This window comes from Cydia pomonella, chromosome 13, assembly GCF_033807575.1.
Source record: "Cydia pomonella isolate Wapato2018A chromosome 13, ilCydPomo1, whole genome shotgun sequence".
NCBI classification, from domain to species: domain Eukaryota; kingdom Metazoa; phylum Arthropoda; class Insecta; order Lepidoptera; family Tortricidae; genus Cydia; species Cydia pomonella.
The window spans coordinates 14,529,163-14,547,102 of NC_084715.1; the positions used below are offsets into that span (position 1 = coordinate 14,529,163).

The 17,940-nt window shown below is 36.0% G+C and overlaps 2 protein-coding genes across 5 annotated transcripts in view; one reads left to right on the plus strand and one right to left on the minus strand.

The window, feature by feature from the left end:
• On the plus strand, positions 1-13,986 carry LOC133524366 (cytochrome P450 315a1, mitochondrial). 4 transcript variants are annotated; one of them, XM_061860346.1, is made up of 10 exons: positions 1-190; positions 751-863; positions 6,867-7,019; positions 8,831-9,023; positions 9,115-9,518; positions 9,597-9,803; positions 10,273-10,409; positions 11,132-11,326; positions 13,051-13,266; positions 13,716-13,986. In XM_061860346.1, exons 4-10 carry the CDS (start codon positions 8,845-8,847, stop codon positions 13,830-13,832), a joined length of 1,455 nt encoding a protein of 484 aa, XP_061716330.1. In that variant the 5' UTR covers positions 1-190; positions 751-863; positions 6,867-7,019; positions 8,831-8,844; the 3' UTR covers positions 13,833-13,986. The 4 variants fall into 4 exon arrangements, with proteins under 4 accessions (XP_061716330.1, XP_061716332.1, XP_061716331.1 ...); XM_061860348.1 differs by lacking the exon at positions 6,867-7,019; XM_061860347.1 differs by lacking the exon at positions 751-863.
• Positions 13,847-17,940, minus strand: part of LOC133524359 (armadillo repeat-containing protein 5) — a 13,980-nt gene continuing 9,886 nt past the window's right edge. Inside the window, exons 12-13 of the mRNA XM_061860337.1 lie at positions 17,441-17,586; positions 13,847-17,001 (exon numbers count right to left, since the gene is read on the minus strand). Coding sequence (XP_061716321.1) covers positions 16,242-17,001; positions 17,441-17,586 — 906 coding nt within the window. The 3' untranslated portion in view covers positions 13,847-16,241. The remainder of the gene's footprint in view (positions 17,002-17,440; positions 17,587-17,940) is intronic.

Sequence of the window (17,940 nt, forward strand, 5' to 3'; positions counted from 1 at the left end):
TACAAGGAACTTAAAGTAAGCGTACTTATTTTAGAATGTCAACGTCATGCCTCATGTGGAGGAAAAATGATTCATTTAACTGGCAACATTTATAAGCAATGGCGGCTGACGAAGATTTGGATTTTAGTATTCACAATTACGTAAGAATATCATATTAAACTCGATGCTTACGCGTGGAATGTAATATCAGGTGATTTGTTTTTATTTAGTGATGAATCGTGACACCCATTCAACGCACAAACAGCCATCATTCCTGTATTTTTTAATTTACAACCGGGAGGTGCACACAAACCGACTCGACCTTGAGTACTACGAGGGCCGTTCGAACGAGTGCGACATAATGTCGCCCCAGGAGGCCTACCGCGAACCACGTTCGACGTGTTGCCTCTCTATAGCAATTGTAACTTCGTAGCTAAGTGTGACAGGGAGGCAGCACGTCGAACGTGGTTCGCGGTAGGCCCTCTGGTGGCTTACCGCAAAAATCGAAGTTCGTCAATTGCGGGCATTTTTCTCTGTCACTCTAATTACGTCTTAATGAGAGTAAAAGAGAAAGATCCCCGCAATTTGCGAATTTCGATTTTCCCGGTAGGCCCCCTGAAGTGGCTTCACTAAGGATGTGCGGACTACTCATCTATGCTTTTTAAATCTATGCTTACTTTAGTCTTTGCAAGCAACTGACAATTTTATTCTATAGCATTATCAAATTTCATACAAAAAAGTACTATCTACGAGAGCGCCATCTACTTTCAGGTTTATTTACCGGCGTTCTCCATTACGACTGCTGTTTTATCGTGGCGGGAGAACTTGACAAGGAAAAAGAAACGTGAACGATTTCAGATTGGCGTAAGATTCAGATCACCAATGTAAGTTGGCATTGGTAACGATTTTGATAGCACAAACTGTGCACAAAGTGTTATATTAAACGTCAAACTTCTATGAAATTATAAAGTTTAAAATAACACATGCATAGTCTGTGATATCAAAATCGCTTAATATAATTATAAATAACCGGCCAAGAGCATGTCGGGCCACGCTCAGTGTAGGGTTCCGTAGTTACTCTTCCGTCACAATAAGCTAAACTGGAGCTTAAAGTATAGTAAATTGTTAACCAAGGGATGAAACGGTACCTTTCACCTGAGTTAAACAAATAGGCAAATTTGCATAATCAGTACCTAATTAAAATAAGTATTTTTACTATGAAGGGAAAACTTTTTGCGATAACTCAAAAACAGCTAAACTCATCATGTCCGCTATAGTTTTCATTTAATGTCTTTCTTAAGCTCTACTTCCACGATTTTTTTCATATTTTTTGGACCTATGGTTCAAAAGTTAGAGGGGGGGGACACATTTGTTTTTTCTTTCGGAGCGATTATCTCCGAATATATTCACTTTCTCAAAAAATGTTTTTTGAAAACCCCTATTAGTTTTTAAAGACCTTTCCAACGATACCCCACACTTTAGGGTTGAAGCGAAAAAAAAAAATTCACCCCCACTTTACGTGTAGGGGAGGTATCCTAAAAAATTACATTTTTAGATTTTATTGTACGACTTTGTCGGCTTTATTGATTTATATATCCATGCCAAATTTCAGCTTTCTAGCACTAACGACCACGGAGCAAAGCCTCGGACAGACAGACAGACAGACAGACGGACATGGCGAAACTATAAGGGTTCCGTTTTATGCCATTTGGCTACGGAACCCTAAAAAACTATCATACTTTGTTGTAATGCCATTTGATATAATATTATATGTTATAATGTAATTTTTATTATACGTTTCTTTTGTTATATTGTGATTTCATCTAAACTGTCATTGATATAATGCCTATTGTAATATAATATTTAAGTACTATATAGACATCTTTTATAATGACTTTTGGTATATAATTTTTTTGTATAACGTAATATTTTATATAATCTTATCAAATATAAATACATATATTGCATAAAATATTTTGTCATATTTCATTTAATTATAACGTAAAGTTTTACATAATTTTCATAACAAGTAGTACGCAGGCCGTATAACTAAGTACAGATTATCATCCCACCTAACCCAACCTAACCTATTCTTTCAAGGTTTTTAATTATGCGGGGGCCGCAGTTCAAACCTAACCTAAACCACATTTTTGCGAGGTTTATTATTCTATGGGGGGGTCGAAATTTTAACCTAATCTAACCCTCCTATTGCTAGGTAGTTGGGTCCAAATTCATTTCGTTGTCTTGTTTCTGAATACTCTGTCACGTTTGTATCTGGGGGCACGGAAGTGCCCCCACCAAGTCGAGCAAAAAAGCACGGCCGTACCATCCTTTTCTCGAAGCAATTCAGACCATTTTCGACCCCCTGTAACTTCGTTGTGGATAAAACTAGAAGACTGAATTTTCAGTAACCATGCAGGCATTGTAAAGACACGGTATATTTCAAATTTCATTCAATTTGAACCAGTATTTTAAGAATTATAACGGGTCAAATTTCTTAATTTTGTCACTCACTGACTCACCGATCATCAAAATTCTAAGGCACTTCTAGCAGACCTAGAAGCTTCAAATTTGGAATATAAGTAGTGTTTGGTGTATGAATCAAGGAAAAACTAAAAAATCTAGAAAAGACCGCAAAGAAAATTAAGCCCATACAGCCAAGTCTTCAGTTAAATTTTTCAATATTGGCTTTATTCGTAACGATGTTTTATGTTTTATTTATACATATATACAATAAGTAGAAGGTACCGAAAAGGAAAAAAGTAGAACTGTCTACAAAATACAAAAAGAAATGAGATCCCATCAAAAACAATACTTGTCAAAAAAAACCCAACTCAGTTGTTCTGCGGTAAAAAGTTGTGAGATCCATGTAATACCAAGTCGGTTATTAATTTATTCAGTCTCTACTTAAGCGACTTTCTGTCTTAATACGTCCAGTCTCTAAGACCACGATCGTGGTCCATAACAATTGAAAATCAATTGTGTCTGGAATCTCCGTACTCGAAGCATTAAGTTGTTACGTAATAATTAACAGCATCTTATAGTGACGCATATCAATATTAAAATTCTTTAATGTTTTATATAAATATATTGAGAATATACACTTGCTTTAGGGCCCATTTACATATTTATTAGTGTTTAATACGAGTACTACGAGTTCATACATTTGCTACTAAACGTAAGTAGGTACTATCACGGACGATCGATGTTCGAAATGACATTGATATGTCACAATTTGGTTGAATTTAATGTAATGTCCGTGTTACAACAACGCTATATGCAACATTTAATTACTTATTATAAATAAATATACATATATATTTTTTGAAAATGAACTATGCCGTTTTAGTTTCCTTAAACATACGTACCCATACCCCAGAGTTAACGGAATTCAATAAAAACATGGTGTGGTGTGGTAGTGGTGTTTTACATGAAAAATTATAAAATTTAAATTTCATTTCATACTAAAAGCTGCATTCCGTCACCTTTCTTGGAGACAATAAACAAGACAAAGAAAATAATTTTGACCCGATTATTCGATTGTGCGGAGTCGCAGTTCCAACCTAACCTAACCCATTTATGTCATGCACTCATTATGCCACACAAATAATTATGTATGTAATGTCACTTGTTAGAACAAATAATATGCTTTAAAGTATGTAATAATTATGGCAAAGTATATTACACGAAGTGTAAATATACCTTATGACCATTGTACCAATAATAACATTGTTTGCCGTTAATTTGGTATTACGGTTAGTATGCCATTTATTACGTTATTCAATAACAATATATCAAACTATAATATATAAAAAGTAATTATAAAAATGTAGTGCACCCCTGGTGAAGTGCGCTTACTATTTCACCATACAATTTATAAACGGAAATAGATGTCGTTTACTAAAGAAATAGTGATCATTGTGATCAAGCCCTACTCCAGTCCAGTAGTCGAAGCCGGAATAGAACCGGCGTCTTTAGCTTACGCAGCTAACGCCCTGGGGGCCTACCGGGAAAAGCAAAATTCGCAACTTGCGGGTATCTGTCTCTTTTACTCTCACTAAGACGTAATTAGAGTGATAGAGAAAAATGCCAGCAATTGACGAATTTCAATTTTCGCGGTTATAGCCCTGACTTCTAGGCCATCCGGTCACGGCGGTACCCGTCCCAAATTCTAGAGTCTATGCCTTCTATATGCACACGTGTGCATTAAAAAACAGAATTCAAAATATTTATTTTTCACAAACTTGCAATGAAATGTTGATTTAGGTCCGGAAATATGTACGCAACCGGTGCGATGAGTGAAGATGATATGTAGAGGAATTTCATACAGCCTTACACACCTATGCTTGTAATGCAACTTTCTTTTGTTTTTAAACGTCAAATTGTGACACAACGTCTTGGCATGCAACCATCAAATAGTAGTAGTTTCATAATTTGTCTTTAGCTATAAGTTATAACCATGTTATAACCTATGAATGAAACAATTTTTTTTTATTGCAAGTTTGAGAAAAGCACTATACAAATCTCGGCGAGAAACGGGGTTGACGGCCGTGTATCCCTTTCTGAGGGCCTACCACGAACCACGTTCGACGTGTTGCCTCTCTGTCACACTTACGTACGAATTTACAAGTGCGACAGAGAGGCAACACGTCGAACGTGGTTCGCGGTAGGCCCTCTGTCCTCGCTACGTTCGGCCGTCTATATCTACTTGGCCTGCAACCCTCCATTTCCTGGCCTCTATAGTAATAATTCATTTGAAAAATAATTTGATTTATGTCGTAGCTGTATTTCACCACAGATGATCTAACTAATACTTTGAGCTTTTTAAAATCTTTCCAAGGTTTTCAAAAGCTTAACAACGCGCATATTACAGTGTTGGACAAAAAGTAGTTGGATTAACGATTATGATTACAAAATGTAGTTTTAACTACAAATTACAATTACTAGGAAAAAGTAGTTGAGCCTTTGATGAATTATTACTAACTACATTTTAACTTTTCATTTAATTTTACAAGATTTTGTACAAAGGGACTTATTAAAAAATATGAACATAAAAAGGGCAAAAGCTAGTTTTTGTCATGTGGTCAGTTCCATGAAGCAACACCCGAGCATTTTTTAAATTTATATGGCATGAGGCTAAGTAAATGTATGAAAAACAATATAGAAAAATATTATTGCTTTTGTTTACTGAGAGAGTACTAAAGTACTAAATTTGCTCATCTTTGCCTATCAAGAAGTAATTGAGTAATTTTGATTATAAATTAATGTAATTTCGATTACAAAAATTAATCTTAATTACAAGTAGTTGTAGCTACATGTAATCAACTACAAATAATTCAACTACATGAAATCTAATTTGTAGTTAAAATTACACAAGTAATTTATTACGCCCAACGCCCAACACTGGCGTGTGACAACATTCAGTGTTACAAGTTAGTAAGTTTACATAGACCCAAGTGGTCACTGCGGGTCCATATTGGGTTGCATAAAAGTTTAAGTCATATCTTTGATATGCATAACAACTTGTGTCATAATCATCATTGCGCATACAAATGAAAAGTCATATTATATTGTGTCATACATTTATAGCCATATTATTTGATGACATACATAGCAGTTGTCATATACATATTTTTTGTGCATACCTAATAATTACCTAACGAACCTAACCTAAAATTTTATGCGAATTAAATTTATGACTGTAAAAATTATGACATAACTCATTTATGACAAAACCCCAGTTATACTCAGGAATAATAAAATTCTGACTTAAGATTTTATGCATAAAGTGTTGACAACTTGACAACATGAAAAATAAGACAAAAGTTGTTATGCGACCAGAGGGAGTCCCATATAGAACCCTAAAACAATACAAAAAACCGGACAGGTGCGAGTCGGACTCGCCCACCGAGGGTTCCGTACAGATTTAACATTTATTTTTTACAAATTTAATAGTTTTTATATTTTTCCCTGAACTTGTAGTACATATAATATTAGACGATATTACTTGCCATATTTCATAGGTCTAGGTCAACCGAAAGTATCGTATAATTTAATTATGATTCCCTTGAGAGTGTCGAAATATTTGTTTTCACTTCTCATGCTCGTAAAATTGACATTTAAGTCGGGTGTAATGAAAGGGACATAAAATTACTAATTATGCTCTAGAGCATAAAGCAAAAATCATCTATTATTACCACTTTATTAACTCGGCAATAAAGTTCGAAATCTGCCAGCCCTGCCGGCGCGCCCCCGACCGGCCCGAGTACGATTTTCTTTGGTCTTGAGCAAATATTATAAATTTTCCTCGCAATCGAAGTGAAAAGCATAGTGTATAACTCAGGCATAAATGTCCGACTATATTGGCCCTCGCTGCGCTCGGAGCAATAAATTGCTTCGGATAAAAATGGATCGCTTTTTGCCCTTGTTGTACAGTCTACTATTTTTGCGGCGTAAACGGCCGTAACTTTTTTTTTACGTTAACTTAGGAGTTTAATTTTTTCACAGCTTAAAGGGGCTGTAAACCGGAGTATATGGCTTTAATTTAAACTCAATACCTCCATGCGTTCCCGAGATAAAGGATCTTGCCAGACGGGTGGCCGGACGGACGGACGGAAGGACGGACTGACAACAAATAAGTGATCCGTTTTTTTCCTTTTGAAATACGGAACGCTAAAAACGCTTAAAATGCACTGCCGCTTGACGTCATATTTAAATATCGCTGATCTCAGTGTTTCGATATACTTACGAAAAAACTAAAAGGTTCGCATTACCATGCAGTAGTCAGCAATACATAATTCACTGAATTATTATCATTTTAATATGACCGTTCTTCGAGATACGCTTACATACTCGTGCACGACTGTGAGTGTGGAGTTTTGTTTCAGTTAAGGATTAGCAGTTGCCGACTCGTGTTGATTATTACTATATGCGACCACGAATAGTGTAATTTGGTGTTATTGTACTTTATAAATTATTGTCTAAGCACTCTAAGCTGAATTATAACACCCCTCTCTTTTTGCCCCGGGGGTTAATAAAAGGTAAGTACCTAAAATTATTTTTTATTTTATTTTAGACGTATTTATATTTAGTTTGAGACCTTTTTGGTACATTTACCTACATTCAAAAACACCAGTTGTATTTTTTCACCTCAGCAGCTCGAACAAGCATACTTTCGTCACTCCAGGAATGAGGAACGTGCGACTTTCACCACTCCAGGGAGTGAGGAAAGTGCGACTTTCGTCAGTCCAGGGAGTGAGACAAAGTAGCTTTATAATTTAGTGATGGCCATGAATACAGGAATATTTTTAGAAGCTTTCGTCATAATGATGATTCCTTTCATTCATGAATGTAAATAAATGTGGTTAACTTTACTTGATGTTTTTTAACCTTTAATATGTTCTCACTACTGAGGTGAAAAGTTGTATGTGTCACACGAGAGCAAAGTTATTTTACATCTCGTGTGTTTGAGTCCCTCGCTACGCTCAAGATTCTAACTAAGAGTCACTCGCTTCGTTCGTGATTCAATTATAGAATCTTTCGCTTATTCGGGACTCAAAATCAACACTCGCAAGAAAAACCAACTTTCCTCTCTTGTTGCACAAATAACTAATCTTACATACCTTGTAGTAACATAACAATTTAACTATTATTATAAAGCTTTTTTTTAAGAATCTATTTTAACGTAACCTCTATCCGCTCGGTTTTCCCCTTAAATTCTATTAAATTATAGAACTGGTGAACGAATTATTTCAAGTTGTAAACCTACTCACATAACAGAAGACCGGATTACTAGGGTGAACGACATCATGTTACAAGTCAGCGACTTTTGAAGGCAGATAACTCGCTGCTTTGCTTTGGACCGGGATTTATTTAAACGCTTGCTGATCATTTTTCAGCAAAGGTCTAATATACATTTGATCTCCTGTTACGCGTAAGTGTAGCAAGTTATGGATACAAATTAAAATAGAAATTAGCTCAGAGGAAGTTCAGGCAGTACAAAAATAGTTGGCATCGATTTTGACAGCCCAGACCGTGCAAGGGTCATTTCAATCTTCTATGAAATGATGACGTTTACTTAACACTTGCACATGCTGGGCTATCAAAATCATTGCCAACTTAGCCTGGTCTGACTCTTTTTTTTTGACTCCCTCCCCCTACCCTCTACTTTGATTTAGCTGGGAGCTGGGACTTACCCAAGTCTCTCGCAAAAAAAAACAATAAAGTATAGAAGTATTATGTCTAATTATTGAGTGGCTGAGACAGCAAAGCAAGGTCACCGATGTTGTAAAACGCGTAGCCAGATTGAAGTGGGAATGGACTGGTCATATACGTAGCACGAAAAACCGATTCGTGGAGTAAACGACTACTCGAGTGGCGACCATGGGGGGGAGGAACGTCCTCAAAGTAGACCCCAGATGCGTTGGAACGACGAGAAGTGGCTCCAGGTCGCACAGAACCGTGACGAGTGTCATAAAATGAAGGAGGCCTACACCCGAAGGGTAAAGAAGAGCTAAAGAGAGAGAGAGAGAGAGATGTCTAATTAAGTAAAACTACCGTAACTCATCCCTGGTTTAATTAGGCCCATAGATTATAATAATAACTTAACTATAATCGAAAGTGGTTATGGCGAGGTGATCGGAAAGTTTTCTGAAAAACAGCTATGCCTGACCTCAAAATTATTAAATATCTTTGCATCATAGCTCTCGTCTTTTAAAACGTATGTTACGTTTGCTTACTGTATTATCATAATGTCAATTGTAATTGTTATTGGTATTCATTCTGATAGGATAACTTTGATTTTACCTCAATCGTCGAATGAACAAATATTGACATTGAATCTCTGTTGTAGATATCCGAGTCACCATGTACTCTTTAATTGGTAGATCTATTTCCCGAGTCAACCCAAAATATAACACCCGGAGTTGTGTTATGGCCATCAGACAGACTGTACATGATAAAACTATTGACGATATGGCGCACCCAAAATGTTTACCTTTGCTCGGAACTAAATTGGATTTAATGCTAGCAGGCGGTGGAACAATGTAAGATATAAATACTTTTCTTATACTAAGATTAATAATTACTGAGCTAAACATTCATCTATTTTTAATAAGCAGTTATTACAACTTACAGGTTGCACAAATATATTGACAAGAGGCACAAAGAACTAGGACCCATTTTTTACGAAAAATTAGGATGTAACACGAAACTAGTTTTCATTAGCGATCCGCTTATGATAAAGACAGTGTTTCTAAGCCTTGAAGGAAAATATCCTAAACATATATTACCGGAACCGTGGGTTTTGTATGAAAAACTTTATGGCTCCAAGAGAGGTCTTTTCTTCATGAACAGTGAAGAATGGTTAATAAATCGGCGAATAATGAACAAACATTTACTCCGAGAGGGGTCTATAGAATGGTTAGAAGATCCCATTAAATCTTCAGTTAAAAAGTTTGTCCGCGCTTGGACACGAAGAGCCGAAAAAGGAAGTACAAGAGTAAATTTAGAATCTGACTTGTACAGACTGTCGACAGAAGGTACAATGTTTCTTCTTTAGCATCAAATAATCAAATGAACTAGATGGAATCATTCTTATGACCTATATTTATTTCCAGTTATATTAGCCATACTTGCTGGTGCGAACGGATCACCAAATGGCGTCATGCATTCTGAAGCAATGCTTTCCGAATTCTCAGAGACCGTAAAACAGATATTTCAAACAACAACGAAATTGTATGGTTTGCCATTACATATCTGTCAACGTTTAAATTTAAAAGTATGGAGAAATTTCAAGGAATCGGTGGATGCGTCGCTTCATTTCGGTAAGTAAGTATACGTAGGATAATTAAAATGTATTCTCCTCAATCTCCTTTATTAATGATCAGGGCTGTGCTTCGGGAGCAACTTTATTTGATTACCACATTATCAATTTATCATTTAAAGTTTGAACTTTTTACGAATGAAATGAAAGATACTTTTATTTATGCGGCTAAATTATAATTATGTACAGTTGGTACAAGGGGCTGGTATCCCGGAGTCGCGAGTTCGAGTCTCACCGAGACAATGTTTCCATTTTTCCTTTGTTACCAGAGTGTTACCATTACCACAGATATAATAGATTATATCTGTGTTACTGACGTATTGTGGTATCGTTTGTAGAAGTTTGTAATATAAATTTTAGCTATTAATTAACCATCTGTTTATAAATGGCAGATCAGACATAGTTTGTAATGTTTGTTGTAAGTACTTAATATTTTCTAATGTCCATTTTATTTCATGCTGCTTTTTTAGCGCAGGGTTTGGTATCAGAAATGATAATCAAAAGAGACCAAGGCGACGGTCTCATACAAAAACTTCTCGAAGATGGCTTAAACAAAGAAACAATAGTACGGTTAGTTGCAGATTTCATATTAGCGGCTGGCGATACGGTAAGAATACATACTACACTTGTTTTTTTAGCACTATAAAGAACTTCACAGAGGTAAGCTCGTGGTTTCAAATCGGTGAATTCGGGTACTTATTGCGGTAAATTTTAGAAGTAGATTATAAGTATTGATAATGCTACATAACATAATGATAATTTAGGTCTTGCAACGAACCGGTATAAATGGAAATACTTGAAACGCAATTTTAAACTTTGTAACTTTGTTTGGACTAGTTAGGAGGTGAACATATCCAAAGTGCCCGGATGTAGACATTGCGCTGGGAGGAGAGGGGCGTTTGAAAGTCCCGTTTTTCCAGTTTTTAGCTTACTTTAAAAATGGAACCTACAAGCTCCGGCTCGAGGGCGACGGCCGGAATATTGTGTTCCAAGCAATTCCCTCTATTTTTTGCATTCGTTGCCTGGCCTAATTATTATGAACAATTAAAGAGCCTAATAATAATGCACGCTTACTTTTGTGGAGTTATTATTAATGCAAAAAAACAGCGCGTAATAAAATGGCCGCGTTTAAAATTTATCGTGTCGTCCACAGTAACGAGATAACGACATGGTTTTATCGTCAAGACACTGTCGGGAACGTAAAAGTATGGGATTGTATGCAGAGGCTTTAAAATTTTATACTATCGTGGATGGTAACGGTAAAATATAAAAGGGACCATTCACTATCGAGAGACCTTATAATAAATGCTGATATTTTGTTTTTTACAGACTGCTTATACCTCAATTTGGAGCCTATATCTAATTTCACAAGACGATGGTGTTAAACACGAAATACGCACTAGAGATGTAGGATACGTGAAAAATGTACTGAAAGAGGCTATGCGACTTTATCCAGTAGCCCCATTTTTGACAAGAATTTTGCCAAAAGATTGTATCCTTGGCGAATACAATCTAAATTTGCATGTAAGTTTACTGTACCGAATAGAAGGGTTTACGGATTTTAAATTATTACAGTTTTTGGAAGTTTACCTCTTACTGCACTTCTACAAAGGGGCTATAACCGCGAAAATCGAAGTTCGTGAATTGCGCGCATTTTTCTCTGTCACTCTAATTACGTCATTATAAGACTAAGAAAGAAAGATTCCCGGAATTTGCGAATTGGCTCCCAGGGGGCCTACTGCGAAAACCGAAATTCGCACTTTACTTTTACTCTCACTAAGACGTTATTAGAGTAAAAGAGAAAAATGCCCGCAATTGACGAACTTCGATTTTCTCGGTTATAGTGAGAGTAAAAGAGAAAGATCCCCGCAATTGGCAATTTTCGCGGTAGGCCCCTGTTACTTTTAAAGCATTACTCCTCTTAATAAAAATTTGTAAAGACGCGCGATTTTATCACTACCTCAAACCAATTTATGCCAATGTCAAATTTGACATTTAAAGTAAGGTTAAGTTTATTGTGTAGGGAAGAGGGAACATAAATAGAAGAAATAATATTAAAAATTAACATGATTGCCTGTAAAATTTTACAAAGCCTTAACATAAAATCACATGTTCTTGGTTATCGATCGATTAGTGGCTTATGCAATAGTGGAATATTGAAACATTGCGGATTATCAGTTCCAATGAACAACAAGTCGCAGCAGTGGAAGAATTTGATTCCCAATAGAGAAATAAAGAGAAACTTTTCAGTAGAAGGCTTCGTACAATGGCAAGGACAAGTGTACTCGAGTATATCAAACAGCTATCTAGTTCACACAATGCAAGATGGACTATTACACTTTCATGATGCCACTGGTTTGCCATGGTGGTCTACCATAGTTTGTTCCACAGTTTTATTGAGGGCTCTCATGACTTTACCTCTAACAATATATTCAAATAGGATTCTTGCCAAAGTAGAAAACATCAGTTTAGAATTAAAAGACATGGTAGAAGAACTAAAAAAGGAAACAGCAATGGCAAAAATAATGTATAAATTAACAGATAAGCAAGCTGTTATATTATATAAGAGATCACTGAAAAAACAATGGCAGAATCTAATTGTTAGAGATAACTGTCATCCATTCAAGGCTAGTTTAGTGATATGGGTGCAAATCCCAATATGGGTATGCATGTCCTTTGCACTAAGAAATCTTGTGTATAGCCAATCTGGGGACCCAGCTGCTATAGTGACACTGATGGAGCTCACAGCTGGAGGGATTGGCTGGTTCCCAAACTTAGCCGAGCCAGACCACTCATACATCATGCCAGTTGCATTTGGATTGACTAATTTAGCTGTTATAGAAATACAGAGAATGTCAAAGCTTCGGCAACCATCCAGAATATACAATATTTTCACAAACATGTTTAGAGTATTTTCAATAGTCATGATACCTGTAGCAGCAAGTGTACCATCCTGTATGTGTTTGTACTGGCTTACATCAAGCAGCTTTGGCCTTGTCCAGAATCTGTGTCTTCTGTCACCATCATTGAGAAGAAAACTTCTCATTCCAGAAGCACCCAGCGAACTGGAGGAACCCTATTCACATATGAAAGAAGAAGTTAGATTAATGTTACAAAAAATATCACCTAAAAAGTTTCAATAAAAAGTATGCTTGTATAATATCTCTTATTTAATACTGGATAAACTTTTCGAACTTTATTATGTTTTGCGCTCAGATCAGTGTTGAAAAAATATAATATTCTTTCAGACCCCAATAATCGCATCAATTTACACCTCTGGACGAGATGAAAAGTATTTTACTAAAGCAAATATGTTTTTACCTTTCCGCTGGGATAAAAATGATCCAAGAAGGAAGAATCTTGCCAACCACAACCCTTCAGCAACATTGCCCTTTGCACTTGGCGCCAGGTCGTGTATAGGCAAGAAGTTGGCAATGATGCAACTAACAGAGTTCCTGAGTCAGGTGAGGCATGCTGAATGAATGTATTTATAATTTGAATAGTCCAAAAAGCGAGGGCTCTATTCAATTCTACTCAGAACTTAAAATGCCTATAAGAATATTCTTCTCATCTTTGCAATTAACTATTTTTAGGGATTACAAAATTACAAATGTCATTTGTAGCGCCCATTGGCAGGGATGCTTATATAGGTAATGTATGCCACCTTGTGGCAAAAATCGAAAAGTGGAACTTGACATTAATACTTCTCGCCAAAAAGCAGGTGCAACCATAAATAAAGAGTTAGAATCGCCCTTCCATCGTGACAGTAATTATCAGGGCATGGTTGAGTTGATGATGGTTAAAAAATTTAAAAGAATATTATCTTACTCGTAATTTCTGCTGTTTCGCGTATAAACAAAGAAAACGTTAGTGAAGTAAATTCTTCTTTTACTTTGAAGATTTTTTTTTGCAGATTGTAAACAACTTTGATTTCAAGTGTACAAATAGTGGAAAAGTGTTCCCAGTCACATCACAGGTTCTTGTGCCCAGTGAACCTATTCAACTGAAATTATCACATAGGAATATTTGAAGAAAATTGATAGGTAAAAAGTTTTTTAAACTTATATTTTTCAATTATTATAATGAAATGAAAACAATTGATAAACCTTTTTAGGTATCTAAGTTAATACATTAATGTGTAAAATATTATTTTCTGAAGGTTGAATACATGAGATGCAATTATACATATATGAATAATTATTTCATAAACCAGCTGCAACAATTCTTGTGTCTTTCTTAAGAGAAAGGGATCTTAGTGTGAGGCAGGTACTTAAAATATTACTAAGTTTTTCGTTTTCTAAGATGCCGTATCGCGCAGAATGACACATGTTACAGATATTTCAAAGCACGTGATACTACTCGGTAGAGCTGTCTATTTTCTAAAGGTATTTCTAGACCTTTATAAAATAAGTCTATATTTGTAAAACTTATAGAGTGTGGCAAATACTTTTGGCGCTTTGTTTTTCTTGACCATTGTCCTTTGACCACCACAGCTGGCCATGGCTGACAAAGGTTACAGTATAAAAAAAAAGTCATTATGGTCAAAAAATTGAAGGCATGTTTACAAAAACAACATCACTACACTAGACATGATTTTACAGGAAACGAAAAAAACTAAATGTTTTCTTATATACTCGTTAGTAGAGATAAATATTTTATTGGTGATTTTAGTAAGTGGCCAATAGTTCAGAAATATACGATTTCAAAAAATTTAAAAATAGGTTCGTCACTTATGCTGTTTTTGTAAAATTTTGTTAGTTATGTTCTTTTTGTAAGAAAATAAAACAACATTGTATAGAAATTATCTTCTTATTCTATGAGAGAGGTACAGGCTAATTTTACTTAACTATGTGGATTTATTATAATCCTCACATCCGCTGCTGTTGTCATCGCTATCTACCTCCAGAGACGACGATTCTCGACACGTTGGATACAAAATGGATTGGTAGAATTGATGGCTCGATGGTTTGACCAGAAACTGCCTCAATTTCCTCAATTCGCGTACTTTGTGAGGATTTAGGGGAAGAAGTGAAGATTCATAAGCACGTTTTAAATTCAAGTTATATTTAAAATTAAGTTTTTTTACGTGAACCCATACAGTGTATATTTTTTGGGACTGATTTTGGACAATGGGGTCATTTTTAGGGTTCCGTAGTCAACTAGGAACCCTTATAGTTTCGCCATGTCTGTCTGTCTGTCCGAGGCTTTGCTCCGTGGTCGTTAGTGCTAGAAAGCTGAAATTTGGCATGGATATATAAATCAATAAAGCCGACAAAGTCGTACAATAAAATCTAAAAATTTAAATTTTTTTAGGGTACCTCCCCTACACGTAAATTGGGGGTGATTTTTTTTTTGCTTGAACTCTTCAGTGTGGGGTATCGTTGGAAAGGTCTTTCAAAACTAATAGGGGTCTTCAACAAACATTTTTGATAAAGTGAATATATTCGGAGATATACGCTCCGAAAGAAAAAAATGTGTAGTACTAACTTTAAGAAAAACATTAAATGAAAACTATAGCGGGCATGATCAGTTTATCTGTTTTTGAGTTATCGCAAGAAGTTTCCCCTTCATAGTAAAAAGACTTACTTACTTTAATTAGGTACTGATTATGCAAATTTGCCTATTTGTTTAACTCGGGTCAAAAGGTACCGTTTCATGCCTTGGTTTACAATTTACTATACTTTAAGCTCCAGTTTAGCTTATTGTGACGGAAGAGTAACTACGGAACCCTACACTGAGCGTGGCCCGACATGCTCTTGGCCGGTTTTTATTAGATACTATCTTTTATTCTACTTGCGGATCCTGCTTAGACGAACGCTATGATACCAATAACTCAAATCCGTTAAAAATGTAGATATGTTCAAAATTCAAAATTCAAAACATACCTACAAACAAACATGCCTTCAATTAATCAGATACTTTTGCAGCTGAACTAATTCTATAAGATGTTATTTTAGTGGTCTATAAGGTGTAACAAAAATAGTGGGGTCACAAGAAACATCAGATCCTGCGTCTTTTTTAAACGAATACAGTATTTTGAGGATACTCCCATTATAAAGTTCAGGTGGCCTAGCCGGGCGATATCACTCTTATCGGCTACTGAGAGCGTCCATTGCCTACATAGTGAGTTCATTGCAAACGAGTATGTGATATAATAAATGTTATGGCGTTTTAGTGGTTTTATGCATAGGAATGTATAAAATAATATTCCATTTACAGTCCATCTACGTCAAGCCATAGTCATAGTCAGTGCAGGCTTGACATAGATGAACTCTATTTGATTTATCTGAACATGTTTTTTTTTAAATGCTTTTTGTGATTATGTTGGTCCTGTATATATCCATAATTAAATAATCAGTAATTGTAAAATATACATTGTAAAATAAAGTTATGGCCCACTTAATAACTGAAATAAGCTTCTCAACATGTAAACATAAATTCATTTGACGAGTTGTCTCACAATCATAGTCTTAATGTCGTCCAACCACTGTTCCTTATATTCTAAGTCTAGTATAGCGCTGAAGGACTGCGCGCGTTGCGCCTCGCACATTTTGCCTGTCAGTAAGTACGCAACGGATTCAACGCAAAGAAAACCCATGCCTTCACTCAACGACCACACGTAGATCTTATCAGCAGTCTCCGGCGTTAGCTGGAATTGTAATATGGCACTACTTAGCAAGCCTTTCAGTTTGTCAAAAAGGAACCTGTCGGCTAGCAACAGTACTTCTAAGTTAGTTTCTAATTTGTCCGCTAGAGGGAACACTTGCACGTCGCATTTTGGGTTATTTAAGCCGAAATGCAATAGAGTAAATAAGTACTCGAGCGCTGGTTTTGTTACGTTTTGCAGTCTGACGCATTTTTCTGCCGATTCCTTGAAGCATCCCATAAGCATGGCACTGAATACTTCAGAGTTCTGACATAGGAATATCTTATTTGCGTTAACTTGTGACTTATCGTCTAACTCGAATGTCACTATGTCGGATACTGCCAAGTTGTCTAATATAGGATCGTAGCTGACACAGATCTGGTCGTTGAACCTGTTCTCCAAAGATTTAGGGTCTTTGATGTGTACGTTTGTGGCAAGCTTCGATAGGGCGGTTACGCACACTTTCATGTCTTCTTTGGATTCCGTTATTATGTTGAACAGGATGTTTAAGGCGTTGCAATCTATAAAATATTTCTTCAACGGTTTTTCAGTTCTGAAAAATATACCAAGATTTTTACGTGACTGGTGACGTATATATTTGGAAAAAAGGTCATAAGTTATTTGCTTTGTGTAAATAACTAGAATATTCAAATATGTCCTATTTTTAAATAGCAAACATCGTTGGAGCAGAGAAAAACAAGAATTTGAGTTTAAATTTATTTAAGAACTTTTTATCACTACATATTGTAAAACAAACTCCCCCACCGTGTCTGTCTGTCTGTATGTTCGCGATAAACTCAAAAACTACTGTGTAGAATTTGTTAACATTTTATGTGACCCGTTCGAAGCCGAGGCGGGTCGCTAGTATCCTTTAAAAAAAATCAGGATTGACTACAGAACTCTGCACCTGTTAAGTTCTCAAGTCTTTTGTCGAGGGAGTTGTTGTTATAATTTTAATGGATGAGTTTTTACGAGAGCTACAGTAGACTTACCTTACTATGTATGGCAGTGTGATGGAGAGTGTTTGTTGCATGGCGGGGGAGCCCTTTAGGAGCTGGTAACTAATTTCGCCGATACCGTAACTGGACTCTGCCAGGATTGTTAACTGAGCCAACAGTTTTGAGCTCAATCTCAAGATCTGAAAAAAAAGCATAGGTTATAAAGTACTCCTCACACATAAAAGGACCGACCTTTACACCAAACCGTCTATCATGGTTAAAGAATTTGCAAATCTTTATTGTGGGAAGTTTCATAGTTCACTCCCGAGTATCGTTGATCAGTTCTGTAAATGTGGTTGGGGCAACTAGCCAAAGTTTTCATTAGTAGTCGAGCCCATAGCGCCAACACAAGAACACCTATATATATTTTATGGCGTACGTTGTTAAAGTAACCTTCACACATTGAAATAAGGTTTATATGGCCTCGCAAGCGACTCTAATTATGGCGTGCGAGTTACGTTTTTGGATATTACATGTGGCTTTCGAAGGGTCAA

Bases quoted from the DNA above. Each gene is read 5' to 3' on its own strand.
- LOC133524366 (XM_061860346.1), top strand. From the start codon at position 8,845: ATGTACTCTTTAATTGGTAGATCTATTTCCCGAGTCAACCCAAAATAT. The intron at 9,024-9,114 runs GTAAGATATAAA...TACAACTTACAG, and splicing joins CTAGCAGGCGGTGGAACAAT to GTTGCACAAATATATTGACA. The intron at 10,410-11,131 runs GTAAGAATACAT...TGTTTTTTACAG, and splicing joins TATTAGCGGCTGGCGATACG to ACTGCTTATACCTCAATTTG.